The sequence below is a fragment of the Stegostoma tigrinum genome, chromosome 23, assembly GCF_030684315.1.
Source record: "Stegostoma tigrinum isolate sSteTig4 chromosome 23, sSteTig4.hap1, whole genome shotgun sequence".
Taxonomy (NCBI): Eukaryota; Metazoa; Chordata; class Chondrichthyes; order Orectolobiformes; family Stegostomatidae; genus Stegostoma; species Stegostoma tigrinum.
Window position 1 is genome coordinate 17,400,968 of NC_081376.1, and position 19,774 is coordinate 17,420,741.

Below are 19,774 nucleotides of genomic sequence, written 5' to 3' on the forward strand. Positions count from 1 at the left end.
CCCATCAAAGTGGTGTCTTTCCTCATCTGTATGTAAGGATACTAGTGATAGTGGGTCATGTCGTTTTGTGGCTAGTTGATGTTCATGTATCCTGGTGGCTAGCTTTCTGCCAGTTTGTCCAATGTAGTGTTTGTCACGGTTCTTGCAAGGTATTTTGTAGATGATGTTCGTTTTGTTTGTTGTCTGTATAGGGTCTTTTAAGTTCATTAGCTGCTGTTTTAGTGTGTTGGTGGGTTTGTGGGCTACCCTGATGCCAAGAGATCCAAGTAGTCTGGCAGTCATTTCGGAAATGTCTTATATACTCTTATTCACAGACCGACATACAGTAGAGAAACACACCTGTGGGTGCAGAATCCCTGGTGACCCTTGTGCATTGAGTTTAGTATGAAAAACACACCTCCCTGCCTTAATCATTGTAGACCATTTTAAGTAAATCAAGGAGATAGCAAGAACTGCAAATGTGGGAGCCAGTCAATACAGTGTGGAGCTGGAGGAACACATCAGGTCAGGCGGCATCAGAGATGCAGGAAAATCGACAATTTGGACCTGGAACTTTCAAATAGACTGGGGAGGGAGAAGGGATCTGGGAAATAAATGGGGGGGGTGGGGCTGGAGGAAGTTAGGTGGGATGGCGATAGGTGGATGCAGGAAGGGCTAGTAGGGATTGGTCAGTGGGAAGGGTGGGGCAGACAGGTGAAAAAGAAGTTGGACAGGTAGCTTCAGGTCAAAGCAGTGGGGGTGAGAGGGAGGGTTGGCCATGGGATGAGGCCAGTGGAAGTGAGGAGATTTTGAAACTGGTGAATTCTATGTTTAGGCCATCAGGCTGCCGAAGTGGAATATGAGGTGTTGTTCCTCCAGTTTGCGTGTAGCATCGTTGTGGCACTGGAGGAAGCCTAGGATAGACATGTCACCCAGGGAGTGGGAGAGGGAGTTAAAATGGTTGATGACAGGAAGATGTTGATTATAGTGTACAGAGTGCAGGTGTTCCACAAGTCTGTCACCGAGTTTATGCTTGGTCTCACCGATGTAGAGGAGGCCACATTGAGAGCAATGGATACAGTCGACCAGGTTGGAGGATGTACAGGTGAACCCCAGTCAGAAATGGAAGGTTTGCCTTGGGTCTCGGATGGAGGCGAGAGGGGAGGTGTAGGGGCAGGTGTAGCACTCCCTGCGGTTGCAGGGAAAGGTGCTAGGGGTGGTGGGGTTGGTGGGGAGTGTGGAGCGGACGAGGGAGTCGCAGAGTGAGCGGTCCCTCTGGAAAGTAGATCGAGGTGGGGAGGGAAATATATATTTGGTTGCGGGGTTGGATTGGAGGTGGTATCCAGCACCCACGAGGGAATTAAATAAGCAATTCCTATGATACAATAATACTGGCTGTGTCGTGGATAGTGCCCAGTTTTCAAATCACTGTGTATCCATTGATGCAGTAGCTGCTCACTTGAGAAATAGAATCCCTACAGTGTAGAAGCAGGCCATTCAGCTCAGTGAGTCTGCACTAACCTTCCCCCCCGCCACTCCCCCAAAGAGCATCCCATCCAGACCCATCCCTTCATACTATAACCCTGCATCCTCCATGGTTAACTCACCTAGCCTGCACATTCCTGTACACTGTGGGCAGTTTAGCACGGGCAATCATCTAAACCTGCACATCTTTGGACTGTGGGAGGAAACCACAGCACCTGGTAGAAACCCATGCAAACACAGGGAGAACATGCAAACTCCACACAGACAGCCACTTGAAAGTGGAATTGAACCCAGGTCCCTGGCACTGTGGGGCAGCAATGCTAACACCAAGCCGCTGTGCCACCCACTTCACTTTGACCTTCTGCCTGCCCCGTTGGGGATGTTGTCAGCCAGTGCCTGACCAGGATCAAATGTCATGCCCTTCTGTGCTGGTCCTGAAGAACAGGATGGCCTTTGTTTGTACTGCCTCATTCCACAGGAGTCTAGGTCCCTGTCAGTGAATCACAGTGTGAATTCCCCCTGAACAGCCCTGGCTAGTTAGAGTGTTTGCAGCCATGCAGAGCTGGAGTGTCAGGCTTATTCAGGAACTCAATGGTGAACTCAACAGTGCTGCTCTCAAGGTATTTGGGGATATTTATGCAAAGTTGAGTACTTCCAGTGACAATGAGTGGGAGAGTCAGGCTAGCACTGGGTAAGAACATCACCAAGGGTGTGATAACTGATTAGATGGACTTGTGATGAACATGTGAGAAAACGCAGTCGTCCTCAAGGAGAGAAATGAAACTCGGCAAAAGTGTCACTTAGGAATGTGCCTTGCAACATTTTGGTTACGTTTCCCTTTTCAATGCACTTCCCATACCTGCAACCTCTACCAGCATGGAGGACATGAGCAGCAGACCGAAGACAATACCATTACCCTCCAGTTTCCCTCCAATTGGTTCACTATCTTGAGCTGGTCTATGGTCAGTGCTCATTCGTATTGAAACCTCACTTCATGCACAGTGTACAATATTGGGCTCCTTACTAAAGGCAGGACATGCTTGGCTCAAAAGGATTGCAATGAAGATTCATTAACTGATTCTTGGGGTGAGCTGATTGTCCTCCATGAAGAGATTGAGGATCCTTGTATATATTCTCTCAAATTTAGATGGGTGACAGTTGATCTCATTGGAATACACAATGTTCAAGGGACATGACAGGCTCAGTGCTTGGTAGACAATTCCTCCAGCGGGGAGTCTAGAACTAGCTGTTACCATTTCAGAGTAATGAGCCGTCATTTACAACTAGATTGAGGACAAATATCTATACACAAAGGGCAACCATTGATACTCAGCGACTAAGTTTATTCAAGGCAGAGATTGATAGAATTTTAGATGCTGAAAGAATCAGGGCACAGAGTGATAGTGTGGGTGGGTGAAGTTAAGGGATCAGCCGTCATGTTGTTGAAAGATAACGAGGACTTACTCAGCTGGAGAGAGTTCAGAAGAGATTAACCAGGATGTTGCCAGGAATGGAAGGTTTGAGTTATAAGGAAAGTCTGGATAGGCTGGGACTTATTTCACTGGAGTATAGGATGTTGAGGGCTGACCGTATTGAGATTTGTAAAATTGTGATGGGGTATAGATAAGGTGAATGGCAGGTTTCTTTTCCCTAGGGTAGGGGATTTCAGGACTAGGGGGCATATTTTGAAGATGAAAGGAAATGGACTTTAAAAAAAGACGTGAGGGGCATTTTGTTTTACACAGAGAGTGGTTTGTGTGTGGAATGACCTTCCAGAAGAAGTGGTGCAGGCGGGTACAGTTACAACATCTAAAAGGCATTTGGATAAGTACATTAATAAGAAATGTCTGGATGGATATGGGACAAGCACAGGCAGGTGGGACTAGTTTAGTTTGGGATTATGATTGGCACGGACTGGTTGAACCGAAGAGACTGTTTCCATGCTGTATGTCTCTGTAACCAAGGAACATACACCAGCTCCTTTGTTTAATACCCCACAGTGACTATGTTTCAATGGTACACCATTGATATGTGAGCAGTTTGGGATATGTTGCAATTGTGAAAGCTGTCAAATAATTAGAGCTTCTTTCCCCGCTGGATCAACATTCTGAAACTCCTGACTGAATAGCACAATGGGAGCTCCTTAACCACACTTTCTGCAGCAGTTCCAGAAGGCGTCCGACCGCTCCTGCCTTCACGAGGGCAATGGAGGATGGAAAATAAATGCCAACTTTCCTAGTGATACCACATGCTGGAAAATCTTGTTTAAAAAGTAATCATTCTATCCCCTCGCCTTGAACTATGAAAAGCCAGAGGCACAGTTAGACAATTATTTCTTAAACCATGGGCTGTGTCTGCATAATGTGTAGAGGTGTAGTAGTTTCAGTTCTGGCACTGTTGTTGGGAGTGGTCGAAGCGAGTATGATCGTGCACCAATCAGTTGACTGAACAGATCATGCTTTCATCCGATGGTGCGATTGGTATCAAGTTGTTCACGCCATTGATCATTCACCTTGTTTCCTCTTGATTTAGGATCACACGAGCGGGCAGTGCTCTTATACGAGTACGTGGGAAAGAAAACAATCGATCTGCAGCACACAGAGGTTCCTGATGCATACAGAGGAAGAGGAATAGCAAAACTAATGGCGAAGGTACACACGTGCTGTTGGACATGCAGCATCCCATGATATATGGCTTTACCCAGTTGCTGCTGAGGTCGGTGCAGTATGGTTTCCTGTACAAGTTCCTAAAGGTGGTATCACACTGATCCGGCTCTTTCAAAAACACAATACAGAACACTTGAATTTTATAAATCAAGCCAAAATCAAGGGACTTTGGCTAAAATTTTATAAACCAATGATTATTGCCTCAGAGGAGCCACATTCTTTGGGAAGGCCTTGGGGATTTACCAGAGTGGGACTCAGATGAGGAGTTTCAGTTACATGGAAGGACTGCAGGAGCCGGGATCATCTGATTAGAGTAGAGGAGGTTACCAGGATGTGTAATGGAAATGTTCAGGCTTTAAAAGGGTTTGAGAAGTACTTTATGAAGAAACTTTGCACTGGCAGCAGCAGTAAACATTGGACACAGATTTCAAATAAATGGCAGAAGAAGCAGAGGAGAGAGAGTGACCATTCAGTGAGTTATTTTGATCGGAAATGCGTGATGTGAAACATTATTAGGGACAGGTTCAGTAGGAACTTTGAAATAGGAATTGGATAAATCATGCGCAAGAAATAATTTGGAGTGGCTGTAGGCAATATGGAAAGAGAAAATGGGACTGATCAAATAGTTCTTTCAAAGACGATGGGAGGAATGGCCTTCAGTGCTGTTCAATTCTACACCTGTTTCCTCGCCAAGGTCAATTTTAAAGGCAACTGCGCCTCATCCAAAAGACAGGAAGCATTCACTTCCAAGTTAATCATCAGAATAGAAGGAAAAGTGACGTGATATGAAGGTAGATGGTGCATCTCTCTGAGTTAAGGTAACATTTTTCAAGTATTAAGACAAAAATGAGTTAGTTCTGTTCTGGTTGTCTTGACCGTGGAGATTTTGTAATTGGCGAGTTGAAGCCTCCTGTTGATTGGTGGCAGCATCGTTGCTATGGTAACCTTGTTGTTCAGTGTGAGGATTTTCTGAAACCCTTCGCTTGAAGGAAAACATCTGTGGAGGGTGTTGTGCCTTGTTTGTCTAAGGATAGCTCCATGAAAATTCTGTGTCTGAGCAGTCAGCTTACGGCAGAAATCAGTTTGTTCTGGTGAATCTCGTAATCACAGAATTATAGAATCCCTACAGCATGGAACCAATTCCTTTCCTTAAACAGGGCTTTTTGGCAAACCAGGTTTTTTGACATGTCATACAATACAAATTCATTGCCGAGCTGAACAGGCTTCTTTCTGTCCTGATTTCATTCCTCCTGGTGTATGTTTATCCCTTACCCAACCTTATCACAAATGAGTTAACTGATCATTATCACGTTGCTGTTTGTGGGAACTTGCTGCATGTCCATTGGCTTCTAAATGCCCTGACAACAGTGACTAGACTTTTAAAAAAAGCATTTCATTGGCTGTAAAGCAACTATGGGATGTATTCAAACAATGAAAATGTGTAAATGCACATTCTTTTCTTGAATGTCACTTTATCAAGAAGAATTCCCTGGTTTCTTCCAGCTTGAAATGTTAATCATATTCGCTCCAACTCAACTGATATTATACAGTGTGTAGGACTGCTAGTGTTCCTGATCCCACACCATACTGAATAATGGCATATATTAATGTTCTTTCTCGGGATTAACAAACAGATCTTACTCAATGCAACCATTTACACTAAGCCATAAAAGCTGCATTATGAGAAAGGGTAGCCACTCTCATGGAAATCATACCAGGGAAAGTTAATTAACCTTGAATTAGTTGTTGGGGAAGGAGTAATATTTACCCAAGATGCTATCGAACAGTATCCTTGAAGACTAGAAAATTCTCAGAATGAGTCTGTCTCTGTAGTCCTGCTGTGGATTAGTCGGCTTCGCTCACAGTTTTGAGTTCAAAGGCTTCAGAGTGAAGTGCCACGCCCAAAGAGTTGAGCACAATATTTAGGCTGACTCTCCAGTGCAGTACCAGATTGACAGCTCCAATGGCAGAGCTGTCTTTCAGATAAGGAGCTAAACTAAAGCCCCAACTATCTTCAGAAATCACAGGAGGGGATAATTTGGAAATTGTATTAAGCCAAAAACTACATGATGTAAGACTTAGTTGCAGGATTTTTAGCTGTCTGTCTTTTGCTAATTTTTAAAATAGAAGCAGAGATTTTTTTTTCTTGATTTAGCATCTTACTAGGACATTTCACAATGCTCCACCATCAAGGAATTACTTGGATGTGTGGCCACCATATAGAACAACAGAGCAACCACCTGAACACAACAAGCTTCTACAACCCGCAACCAATGTGAACAACCCATTAAGCTTACTGATAGCAATGCTTAAAGGAGGAAGGTTAGCCAGCATTATAAGGGAATCTAAAAGTGCCACAAAATCCTTTGTAATCATTTGTGCAGCAAACAAGATCTTCTTTTAATATGTCACCTGACAGCTGGCACTTCTGACAGTGCAGCACTCCAACAATACTGCGATGAAGTGCTGCCTGTGCTCTGTTGCATCACCCTCCTCCAACATGTTCCTTTGCCTCACTTTTATCCACCCAGGCCTCAACTGTGACATTCCCTCCCCAAGTCTGTTCAGCATCTCCTTCAAAATTCCTTTAACGTACTCATTAAAGTATACCTTTCTTTTCAAGCTTTTGATCTTAATTTTGTCTTATGCAAACCTCTTGTGAAGTGCGTTAGGGTATATAATGTATTAAAGGTGCTATATAAATGATATAGTTGTTGCTGTCACTATAATCTGTGGTTAGTTCACTCGCCAATCTGGTTCATTAGTTTGCAGATGTATCATTACCCTGCTGGATAACGTCGTCAGGGCAGCCTTTAATGAAGCACTGTTGTGTTTTCGCACTTGTTATTTAACGTCTGGGGTCCATTGGAGTTGGTTACTTCATTTTCAGTTTTTCTTCACAGTGGTGTGTATATAGGGTCCAATTCTGTTTATTGATCGCCCCCTTGGTGGAGAACCAGGCCTCCAGAAATTCCTGTGCCTGTCTCTGTTTGGCCTGTCCTAGTATCCTGATGTTGTCCCAATCGAACTGAATATCAACGTCAGGATCCTAGAACAAGCCAACAGAGACAAGCACAGGAATTTCTAGAGGCCTGGTTTTCCACCAAGAAGGCCGTCCATAATCACGTAGCGTTAGACCCTATATATAGACCACTGCAAAAAAAAACCAGAAATGAGGTAACTGATTTCAAAGGACCCCAGAGTTTAAATTCCAGGCAGGAAAACACAACAGCGCTTCATCGGAGGCTGCACTGATGATGTTACCCAGCATGGCAATGAAGCGCCTGTGAATTAACGACCCAGCTCGGCGAGCAGTTCAACCATAGCATCCACAACCCAAACTACTAATCTACTCAAGAACCTGTCACTATTGTCTTCAAGAGCCCACTTTCTATCCTTTTGGTCCAGAGCACTGGAATAAGGATAACACTGACTTCGGGCCAATATAATGCATTTCAAGTTCAAACACTGTGAAGCAGTAAGAAAGAGGGAAAAAAACATTTTCTTAGTGACCACTGGTCAAAGTGATGGACTTTCAGGAATAATTTGGAACAAGCAGGAAAGAATTCAATACAAAACCTGGCCCTTGCAAATACTGTGGAGCTCTTGAATGGTGAAATGTGGCTCAGGATGTATCACCGAAACTTTCGGTTTGTTTGTTGCACATTTGTGGAATTCCTTAGAAGATTTGCAAAACCCAAAGCAGTGTTACGTTGGCATTCAGGGCTGGGCTGCAGTCAGCATGCAGTTATAAAGCACATGGGTTTGTATAATGGCAGCTTTCCAGAAGGCTGGCCTGTGAAATGAATGCTCTTTATTAACCACAGTCAACTGGTGTGTGTGTGTGTGTGTGTGTGTGTGTGTGTGTGTGTGTGTGTGTGTGTGTGTATGAACGAGACAAGAATGACAGTGAAGTTTGAGGAAAGTAAGCTACGGGCTCTCGTTATAGACTGAAAAGCTGCAAAATGGGTTTTTACACTCACTTCCTTAAAGCGGAAATGCTGGGCAGAGTGAGATTTAAAGAATGGTTTCAAAACTGCTTGGCATTTCATAGAATTTTGCAGCACAGAAAGAAGACTTTTATCCCGTTGTGTGTTGTCTCTTTGAGAAACAATTAGTCCCAGCACCCTGCACCTCACTCATTGCCATTCAATTGTTCCATTTTAAGTAATTATCTAATTCCCCTTTTAAAGTTTTTACTCCTGTTTCCACCAAACAGTGTATTCCCAATCAAAACTGGCTGCAAAGTATTGACATAGAGAAGGCTCAATGTATTTTTCTTGAAGCATAAGTTAAAGAGCTTGAACTTATAAAGTGCGTCTCACAATTTAAGGCCATGCCAGAGCACTTTGTAGCCAGTGAATACTTTGAAATTATTGCAATACAGGAAACATACTAGCCAGATTATGCATGACAAGCACTGACAAACAGCAATGTGATAATAAGTAGATAGTCTGTTTCAAGTGTTATTGCTTGATGGAGACCCAGGATACTGAGAACAACTCCACTGTTCTCCTTTGAAGCGTGTCAGGGGATCCTGCATCAACATAAATTGAGGTGGAATAGGCCTCTATTTGATGTCAGCTTCTCTTGCATCGCAGTACTCCCTCAATACTTGAGGGTTAACCTGGATATTGTCCTTGGGTCTCTGGAGTGGGGCTTCAGCATTTTAAACTGACAGTGAGGATGCTAAAAACTGTGCGACAGATTCACGGGACTGTGAAGCTGTTTGAGTTTTCTCGGGTTGATGTGTGGGCTAAAAGACATTTGAGGAGATTTTGACCTGGTGTCTGTGAAGCCAGGTCAGCATGTTTCAAAAAGAACAGGAGGGAGGAAATGGAAAATGCAGAAATTCATAGAATCTGACCGTCCCAGGAAATTACAGAATGGGATATTGCAATAATAATACAAAGGAGCAGGAATAGGCCATTTGGCCCATCGAGCCTGCTGCACCATTCAGTGAGATCATGGTTGATCTGATAACCCTCATCACCACTTTCCTGCCTTCTTCCTATAATCTGTGGTTCCCTTATTGATTCAAAATCCATCTATCTCAGCCTGGAATATATTTAATGACCCAGTCTCAATAGAGCTCTGTGGTAATGAATTTCACAGATTCATGAGCCGCAGAGGGGAGAAGTTCCTCCTCATCTTTACTCTGACTGGGCAATGACTTATTCTGAGATTATGCCCTCTGGTTCTGGACTCTCCCACACAGACAAACAGCCTCTCAGCATCTATCCTGTCAAGTCCCTTAAGAATTTTATGTTTTAAGAAGATCACCTTTCATTCTTCCAAACTCTAGTAGGCACAGGCCCAAACTCTGCTCAGAAGAAAACCCCTTCACACCCAAGATCAACTAGTGAATCTTTACTAGAGTGGCATCAACACCAGTATATCTGTCCTCAGATAAAGGGACAAAACCTTTCACAGGATTTTAGGTGTGGTCTGACTAGTGTCCTGTATAGTTTGGCATAATTTGCATAAAGTTATACTATATTTCCTGTAAAATAAAGGCAAACATTCCATTTGCCTTCCATATTACTGGCTAAACATGTATGCTAGCTTTTTGTGACTCATGCACCAGGATCTTCACATCCCTTTGTGCTGCAGAGAGGTGAGAGGTTATAATTATTGGGAAAGGCTGAACAGTAAATGGGAAAATATGAGGCTAACGAAGGTCTCTCAGGGGTTTAAAGAGAAAAAAGAAAGTTATTTTCACTTGAGAAAGAGTCTAAAACTAGGGACCGTGGTATGTTAGTGACTAAATCCAATGAAGAATTTGAGAACTGATGAATTTAACGGAAAGCTAAATATACATCCGGACTAAATTCAGGAGTCCCAGCTAGGTAGGAGAGCAAAGAAGGCATTGGGTACACTTGCCTTTTTAGGCCAGTGCACTGCGTATAGGCGTCGTGAGGTCATTTTGCAAATGTACAAAACATTGGTTAGGACACTTTTCGAGTACTGCACTCAGTTCTGGTCTCCCTGCTATAGGAAGGATGTTGTTGAACTTGAAAGGGTTCCAAAAAGATTTACAAGGATGTTACCAGAGATTGGACGGTTTGAGCTGTAGGGAGAGGCTGAATAGGCTGTTTTACCTGGAGTGTCAGAGGCTGAGGGGTGACCTTATAGAAGTTTATAAAATCATTAGGGACATGGATAAGGCGAACAGTCAAGTCCTTTTCCCCAGGGTAGGGGAGGCCAAAACTAGATTTAAGGCAAGTGGGGCAAGATTTAAAAGGGACTTAAGGGGCGACTACTTCATGCAGAGGGTGGTGCATATATGGAACAAGCTGCCAAAAGACATGGTGGAGGTTTGAACAGGCGTCTGGATGGGAATATAAATAGTAAGGATTTAGAGGGATTTGGGCCAAATGTGGGCAAATGGGACTCGATTAATTTAAGATATCTGATCAGCATGGGACTGAAGGGTCTGTTTCCGTGCTATACATATCTATGACTCTATAACTGCAATATTTAATAATCAAGCTTCCATTTTAATTATTAACAAGTCCAACTTTGCTTATCAAGCAATGTGATCTAATGCCACACATTAGCGTAAAATACATAACTTAATGTATCCTTTTACACAGGAACTGTTTCTACCGTTTTATTTGCTCTTTCCTGCCTCTGTTGGCTCTGATAAATCAGCTGCTTTGCACCCTGTGCTTTCAGTCCCATAAATGTATGTGATTGACCATTCGGCTCTGTTTGTGCTGTATTGTCAGAGGTGCTCACTTTCAGATAACAAATTAAATCGAGATACTGACTGCCCTCCCAGGAAGTAGTACAGGATTCCACACACAATTCTGACAGAGGGCAGAGGGGATGTCTCCACTGCCCACAACAAATATTTGTTATTCAATTGACATTACAAAAAGCAGGTTGTCAGCATTTGCAGTGCTCAAATTGACTGTTACCTCCATAAATACATATTTCTAAAGTAGTTCCTTAACTACAACGTGCTTTCGGATATCCATAAGTTTGCAGAAGTGGATATATAAATGCAAGAGTTTTCATTATTTGAGCATTTGCAGTCATAGGTTTGTTGTTGTTATTTTTCTTCTTCCCCTTTTGTTTTCTGCCTCCTCTCCCTCTCACTGCACTCTCCCTCTCTCTTTTACGATCATTCCCGGATCATATCACCAGCTGTGCTGTTTGTCCCTAGGCTGCCCTGGACTTTGTGGTTGAGGAGGATCTCCGAGCTCACCTGACCTGCTGGTATCTCCAGAAGTACATCAAAGAGAATCCACTGCCGCACTATGTGGAGCGAATACAGCAGCGAGCACCAACAGATTTCCAACTTCACTAGGATCCCTGGAGGTTCTGGCTGCAGTGATCATTGTTACAAACTTGATTTTGTTTTTCTTTTCTTCTTTTTTGAGGGAGGCAGCAGCAGGGAAGTTATATTAATTATCTGCGTGCAATTTTAAATGCACGCATGTATTGCGGGTTTGGAAAGAGAGCAGATAATATTTTGTAAATGTAGGAGGCTTGTGTATTTACTTTGTAGAATGTACCCCCCCACTTCTAGCAGCTGATGGACTCCTGACTTTGTACACATGGGATTTCATCCTCAGTGAGATTGCTGAAGAATCAATCCCTTTCCAACTGACTCAGGAAGTATCTACAAGACAGGATATTACTCAGTTACAGATTCAATGCGATGGATTAGACAAAGGGATTAACCGTTCCATACTTTGCTCAGCAAAAAGCTAAATGTTTCATTTTGTAATTCTTCTTAGTGCTTTCTTGTTCAGCGTGTATGGCGTTGAGCATATGTATTTCCCACAAGCCTCAATTTCACCCATCTACCCTCTTCAATATCAAGACTGAGTCCAAGCTAACAGGGTTAACTGTCAGATTAGAGGACACTGCCAAGGCTATAAAACAGCAGGAGGGGACACCTAAATAAATCTACAAATTATGGATAGGCGAGACTAGACTTGGATCTTATGGATCTAGGCAGAACGGAAGGTTAAGGAAGTTGAAGAAGAGAAAGAATGGTTGGAAAAGCATGGGAAGCAGATTGATGGATATATTGAGCATCAGGGCTTAGAAGGTCTGCCTTTTAAAAATACCTCCAAGGCAAGTTTTGGGCTTGCAACAGGGCCAAGAAAGTGGCTACGTCTGCAAAACATAGCAAACTTCCAAAGAAAAACTTTAAAAAGAGCTTTGATATTAAGTGTAAAGACTAATCAACTGATCTCCCCATGCAGATAAGTCAAAGAGTTGCATTGTCGCTTTCCCACTTCTTGTCATTCCTTGGCTTCATGGATCTGGATATATTTCTGCTGCTGGCCACTTCTTAGTGTTTCAGAAAGATAACAGCAACATGTATTTAATTAAAACATTTGTCCGCGAAGCTGCCTTGAGAGAGTGAGAGAAGAGAGCGTTTGAATAATCAGTTCGTGCACTCCAACCCTAGGAAAACAGGAGCCTCTCTGAAACCCCTCCTATACCAATGTAAAATGCTGGCATTTAGGGCGTGACCACGTAGGAGGTCAAGTTTATGCAAAATGGGAACAGTGACAAGCTTTGCATTTATGTAATGCCTTCTGCTGTCAAAGGTGTCCTGGTGCTTTGCAGAGGCACATCAGACACCTGTCTATTGAGGACTAAAGGTTAATGAGAATTTCTAATTAAAATGAGACATTTAAAGAAAGATCTTGCTTTCATTAAGCACATTTTGCTACTTCTGGATTCAGAGCCAATGAAATGCATCTGGAGATACAGTCACTGTTGTCGACAGCCAATGTGTTCACAGCAAACTCACACAAACAATTACAATATAAATTGTCGGGGTTTTTTTTGTGATGTTGATTGAGTGATAAATAGGATACCATCAAGAATGATACAGATTTTCTGTAGGTGCTTCTTCCACCAGACTCCCAACCATAACTCTGAGTCAGAAGGTCATGGGTTCAATTGCCATGCCTGACACTCCAGTGCAATACTGTAGTCATGCTGCACTGTCAGAGATACTGCCTTTGATGAGAAGTTGGACTGAGTCACCATTTTGCCCTCTTAAAATGAATGTAAAAATTTCCCCAGCACTTCTCCTGGGTTAGCATTTATCTCTCAGCCAGCATTACTGAAAACAAATCATCGGCTCATTATCATTCTGCTGTTTGTGGGAGCTTGCTGTGCAGAAATTGGCTACATTTCAAAATGTACTTAATTGGCCGTAAAATACTTTGAGATGAACTGAGGTTGTGACAAGTGCTGTGCAAATGCAAAGTCTTTTTAAAAAAAATTCGAACATTTATAACTTTGAATGCCCGCATCATTCTGATTCTGGACAATAATGGAGTCTTTCTGCATCACTTTTTTTTTAACTTTCTTGCTTGACTGTAACTTGTTACCCAGAGGAAGCTGGATCAGTCCTATGAACTGAAACAGCTCCTCTCATTAGCCAAGCCCTGTCAGCCTAACAAAGGGAGAGGTTTAATTGAGGCTCTTTGATTAACCAGGTTGTCTGATTGTTCTTCCCGGAGAGGGCTCTAGTTAATGACAGTCCCTGACCAGCAACACTTACCTTCAAAAGAAATCGAACAAAGATTGTGGATTAGCATAATTCTCGTCCTGGTTTTTCACTGTACCTATCCTGTTTAAATTGTTTAATTAATTGGCATCACAGAGGAGAACAGGTCAGAAACAAATGAAGAGGCCTCAACGTCCTGGGGGACCAGACCTTTGTAAAATCAAGAACACAGCCAAAACATTAATGTCGAACATGTTAAACCACTGATATGAGGTGTCACTGTCCTCCAGTTTAATGAAGGCAATAGCACCTAACTACCCCCTCCAGAACCACACCCCACCCCCCAACATTTGGTTAACTCCTTCTGAATAAATCAGCATTTGTCACAGCAGTGTTCATAACTCTTTAAACTCTAATTATTACATTGTTAACACTGCAGTGTGGTCTAACTCAGTCTTGGGTCATTTTGTTGAGGAAAACCCTGACTATGCATCCTGCCCAATATTAGTCTTCACTGAGGTTCCTGTTGCAATTGTGTAGGAGGCAGAATGGGCTGTTAAACTGGTACTCCTTCAGATTCCACAGCTTCCTTGTTCAGTGGGTTGTGTTAAAATGACTGGCCGTATGTAGCTCAGTAGATGTGGCCCTTGGATCTCCTGACTGCATTCCTCGGAATTGAGCTCACTGGAGTTGGAACAGTGCCACTGGAAGAAGCAGCACTTGCTCACAGGGCTGTCAAACTTGCAGCAGCCTGTATTACCAGCTGGTGCTACAACCTTGTTCACAACCCAGACAGGCTCATACTCTGTCCTATCACTGTCTCAGGGATCCAGTGGTCCAGGTGAAGGGTCCCATAGCCCTTCTCGGATCCTGAAGCTCAATCTAAAGCAATCTGTCCCATGCAGCAGCTCAAAAGAGTTCAAGTGTAGGAGATAAGGTGTAACCTAATTGGAGTGACAAATATAATTCATGGGGGTGGGGAAGAGGAACACTTTCCTCTTGTGAGGTACAGCCTTAAAATTACAGTGAGATCATTGGGGCAGGGGGGGTGTTGGCAATGGCAGACACTATTCTTCACACAAGAAGGGTCATGGGAATCCATTGTTTGTTCCCTCCAGAAAACTAGTGAAGCTGGGGGATCAATTGCAAGCTTTCAAAACTAAGATTCACAAATTGTGTTGGCATTAGATGCTGATCAGCGATGATCTAATTGAAAGGTGGATAAGGGCTGATAGGATGAGTGGTGTCGTCTGTTCCGAAAGATTACCTTCCCCCTCCTGAGTCTTTAATACCAGCTGTCAACCTTAATACTCTGTTTAACCTTGTACTCTATGGTAATGCTGTGTTAACATTCTCTGTGGAGAGATGGGTCCACTCTCCTGTTTGATACTATACTTTCATTGTAAACTCTTTTGAGTGGTATTTCTGAACTTTTATGTATCTTTTATGCACAGAATCCAATTATTTAGTCTTTAGTTTACAGAGAAAGCAATAAATTTCTAGCAAACAGCATCAGATCGCAGTTGCCCTGAAGCTTAATATACATTTTTGATTATATCTGCCACAAGAAGCACTGTGTTGTGTTAGAACGCATGTAACATTGTAAGGAAGAGTTACATTTCTATCGCATCTTTCATGACCTCAGGACTTCCCAAGTTGCTCTGCAATATCTTTTGAAGATGGTCACTGTTGTGCCGCAGAAAGACAGCACTTTGACAGATCAATGATGCAACGTTCAATCTTAATGACATTGATTGAAGAATGAAGGCTGGGCCTGGAAACCCGAAATGAAATGGTGTTGTGTGATCTTACCCGGTAAGGAAGGCATCAATTTAATGATTCATCTCAAAGATGAAACCTCCCACAGTGTAGCAATCGGCACAGCAGCGAAATCTCAGCCACAAGCTCCTAGAGATTCGGCTTCCTGACACCAAGACGAGTGTATTACTCTGTGAGCATGGCTGGCACGTTGGGAGATGGGAACAAGAAGCAGGAGCAAGAGTAGGCCATTAACCCTTCCAGCCTATTGTGCCATTCAGTTTGCTCATGACTGATCTCTCACAACACCATTTTGCTGCGCTGTCTGTGTACACCTTGATGTTTTTTAATTCGTGGAAATCAACCTTGAAATTTCAGACTTGAACCTACTGGATGACTCGGCCTCTGCTGTCACCTGGGGCAGAAATTTCCAAAGAGATGGCAACTCCTTGTGGATTGCTGGTGTGGCTGCATGCGATGTTTCCAGGAAGGGTGAATTCGGGCCAATGAACCAGATTGATTTAGAAGGGAAGTGCCTATTGTAATCTGAAGGGTGTGGTGGAGATTAAGTGTGTGAAATTCCTTATCTCATGCAAACCTATCGTTCAACACTTCATATGTTCATTGTGTGTGCAGACATTATGATACTGGTCCAGCATCCAAAAGGATATGGTTTGATTTTGTTGGAGTGGAGCACATTTTACTGCTTCAGCAATGATAAAGGCACTGGTTCTGAACTGGCAAGCCAGAAACTGAGTTTAAATCCTGCAGTGACAAGAAGTAAAATTCAATAAATCAGCTTAAAAAAGAAAATGCAAAATCATGTGACTCACAAACCTCCTTCAGGAAAGAAATTCATTTTTCCTTATGTATTACACCCTTCAAATGACTCCAGTCACATCCTGGCTTCTGAAAGAACCCTCGTAGATCACTAATTGTAAAATAACCAAAGGCACAAGGACTGCAATGATTCTAGAAGACTCTCCTTCATCTTCTCGTGCAGTCAGGAATGGGCAGTAAATTCCCACAACTTGAGAACAAATTATATAATAATGTAAGACTGTGTAGGGCTAAGGATCCAGTGATAAAGTATTGAGGTTATACACAGCTCTACACATTTCACATTTCTTACACACTATAAATTGTGAATGTCTGACCTAATCTGCACTAAAGAATGTATCATTTTGTTGGTTTCCTCTCTGTTCTGATCCCTTGATTAAGCTGAACGCAAATTGATATGCTTATTGCACAGTTGTGATTTATGATAAAAACAAATAGGATGGAAATGGAAGCTGCTAATAAATGATGTTGATTCCAGGTATTAACCCTTTGGTTATCAACAACTTGCAATCACATGTTTCCCCCATGTAAAACTTTCCAAGGTACTTCACTGTCACGAAGACATGAAACCAGATCAAAATTGATATTGAAGTGATGAAGGAGATTGGTGACTGAAAGCTCGATCAAAGAGCTAAGTTTTAAGGAGTGTCTTAAATGAGCAGAGAGGTTTAAGGCGGAAATTCTGGAGCCGAGAGTTTAGCCACCTGGAGGCACAGTCACCTGAAGCCTGAATTGGAGGAGCAGAGATATCTGGCAACATTATAGGTAATATTCCCTCTACACTCTATGTCCACAAGCACCCCAAAGATTCCCCCACAAGCTGCACAAACTGCCTCCTCTAAGGTTGTGCACCACTCAGCCTCATAAAATTCAAAGGGCCCACACACTTAGAAGACTTGATCACAGGTTGCAGAAGATAGTTAGGGCAAACATTGGTAGTGTGGAGGATTACAGATCCCAGGAGGTGAGGCCAAGGAGGGATTTGGAAACAAGGATGAAAACTGTAATATTGACGTATTGACAGATCAAGAGCCAATATAGATTTGCAGGCACAGGAGGGGATGGGTGAACCAGAGCTGGTGCAAGTCAGGATGTAAGCAGCAGAGTTTTTAATTAACTCGTTTATGGAGTGTGTAAGGTGAGAAGTCTTAATTTTGAAGTATCAATACCTGATTATTTTGCTTTCTGCTGACATTATCCAGATCTGGTTGACATGAACAAAATCTTATCTATTTTGGAAAGTTTGAAATTCAGGTTCCCCTGTCAAAATTCCAGTGCTACAGCTATGTAGCTACTAGCCTGCCCCTCAGATTCCAAATCCTTCTCATTATTAATCTGGGACCAGGAAAAATGATTTCCATAGGTGAAACACCATTCTCTGTCACCAGATGGCAGTACCAAGCTCTGTGAGGGCAGTCGGAATGTGGATCCTTCCACTGACTGCAGTGAACTCTGGCCGGCCTTGGGATATGTTTGATTGCGGTACTCGGACGCCCCCTTGTGGTGACATTCGTACAATGAACGTGGGAGAGCTAGCTTTAGAACAGAGTGAAGTAGCGTAGAAGGAAGGTTGTTCAGGCCAACACGTCCGTGGCAATATTCCTCAATTCGTCTCACTGCCCTTTCCCCATAGCCTGGCACATTTTCATTTCAAGTAGAGATCCAATTCCCTTTGAAAATAATTATGTAATTTTATTTCAGCACCAGTCCAGATCGCAACTTCCCACATAAAACTAATTCTCATAGTCACTGAATCATACAGCACGGAAGCAGACCCTTAGGTCCAGCCAGTCCATGCCGAACATAATCCCAAACCGAACTAGTTCCATCTGCTTGCTCCTGGTTCATACCCCTCCAAAACTTTCCTTTTCATATACTTACCCATGTGTTTTTTTAAACGTTGTAACTGTACCCACATCCACCACTTCCTCAGGAAGTTCATTACACAGGAATCATCAAAACTCCTTCTTTGGCAATGACCTTAAATCTGCATTTTCTGTTTACTGGTCCTGCCATGAGAAATTGTGTCATTCTATTGACTACATTTTATAGTTTTAAGCATCCTTATTAAACTCTCTTCACCTTTTCTATTCAGTTTCTCCACGTAAAAGAAGTTTCTTGCTCTTGCTACTATCACTGATTAACAATTGCTTACACAATATAATTTCCTGCCGGTCCCACTCATAAAGTACATTATCTTGCAAATGAAGCAAAATTGTAGAAATTAATTTACTGTCTTAATTCATTTATATAGAGCCTCTCGTTTAACAAGGAGAAAGCCGTGGGCACAGTGCAAGGAAGCTGAGGGGGTAACTTATAAAGTGGGACTGAAATTTGATAATGATGTGGAGGGAAAGGCAGTTCAGGACACTGATTTTTTTTTTTCTCTTTGTTTTATACCTAAGATTTTGTGCCGAGGTACTTTTGTACCTAAGATGTAGCCAGCAATGGTAACTTTGTATACTTTTCACTGCACTCTTGCATCCCTGTTCTTCGGTACACATGATAACAAAATCGAATTCTAATGTAGAACTGAAGGTCGGTCTTTAAATTATGTGGCATGATGTAGGGAAAATGTGTGAAGGGTTGAAGGGAGTTTGTATGGTGGGACATGGGATTAAGATTTGATTGTTAAGGTGTATGGTAGCACCATTGAAGGATCTTCAGGGTGGAAATTAGGATTTTGATGTTTGTATATTAAAATATTTTACTTTAAAGTATAATTTTATTCAAAAATCAATAAATAATGTGAATTTTAAATCTTGTTACTTCCTCACAAACATTGCTGACCATCAACAGGTAATGGAAGAACCCATCTGCTTGTGCTATCTGAATGTCTTATTAAATAGTACATTTATGTTCTGGTTAGATACATGCTCCTCTCTGTATAATCTATAGTTAGTTCTGAAAGCCATTTAGATCTTCTTTTGTTTTAACAACGTTTAATAAGTTTGTTTTCAATTTGTCTGTTGACTTCTATACCACCTGACCCACAATGACCTGTGTCATATATTTCACTGACCTGTTCCACTCTCAGAGAACCATTCGAGTCAATTTGAGGCAGTGACTGAGATTTCCATTTAATTAATTAATGTTACAACAGCTGTTCCATCTGCCTAGTAATATATGTATATAAAATAATCAGAGGGTTAGATAGGGTGGATAGGGAGAGCCTTTTTCCCAGGATGGTGACGGCGAGCACGAGGGGGCATAGCTTTAAATTGAGGGGTGAAAGACATAGGACAGATGTCAGAGGTAATTTCTTTACTCAGAGTGTAGTCAGGGAATGGAACGCTTTGCCTGCAACGGTAGTAGATTCGCCAACTTTAGGTACATTTAAGCCGTCATTGGATAAGCATATGGACGTACATGGAATAGTGTAGGTTAGATGGGCTTCAGATCGGTATGACAGGTCGGCACAACATCGAGGGCCGAAGGGCCTGTACTGTGCTGTAATGTTCTATGTTCTATATGTGTTCTTTAGATGATCAGACAGGAGTCACATGAATTTATAGTTAGGTCAATGCACTGCAATAAACCAATGTTTCCAAGATTGTCA

The 19,774-nt window shown here is 42.4% G+C and overlaps 1 protein-coding gene across 1 annotated transcript in view; it reads left to right on the forward strand.

Annotated features, from left to right (window-relative positions):
* natd1 (protein NATD1) overlaps window positions 1-15,134 on the forward strand; it is a 28,770-nt gene extending 13,636 nt beyond the window's left edge. Inside the window, exons 2-3 of the mRNA XM_048551815.1 lie at window positions 3,997-4,115; window positions 11,302-15,134. Coding sequence (XP_048407772.1) covers window positions 3,997-4,115; window positions 11,302-11,445 — 263 coding nt within the window. The 3' untranslated portion in view covers window positions 11,446-15,134. The remainder of the gene's footprint in view (window positions 1-3,996; window positions 4,116-11,301) is intronic.
* The last annotated feature ends 4,640 nt before the right edge of the window (window positions 15,135-19,774 follow it).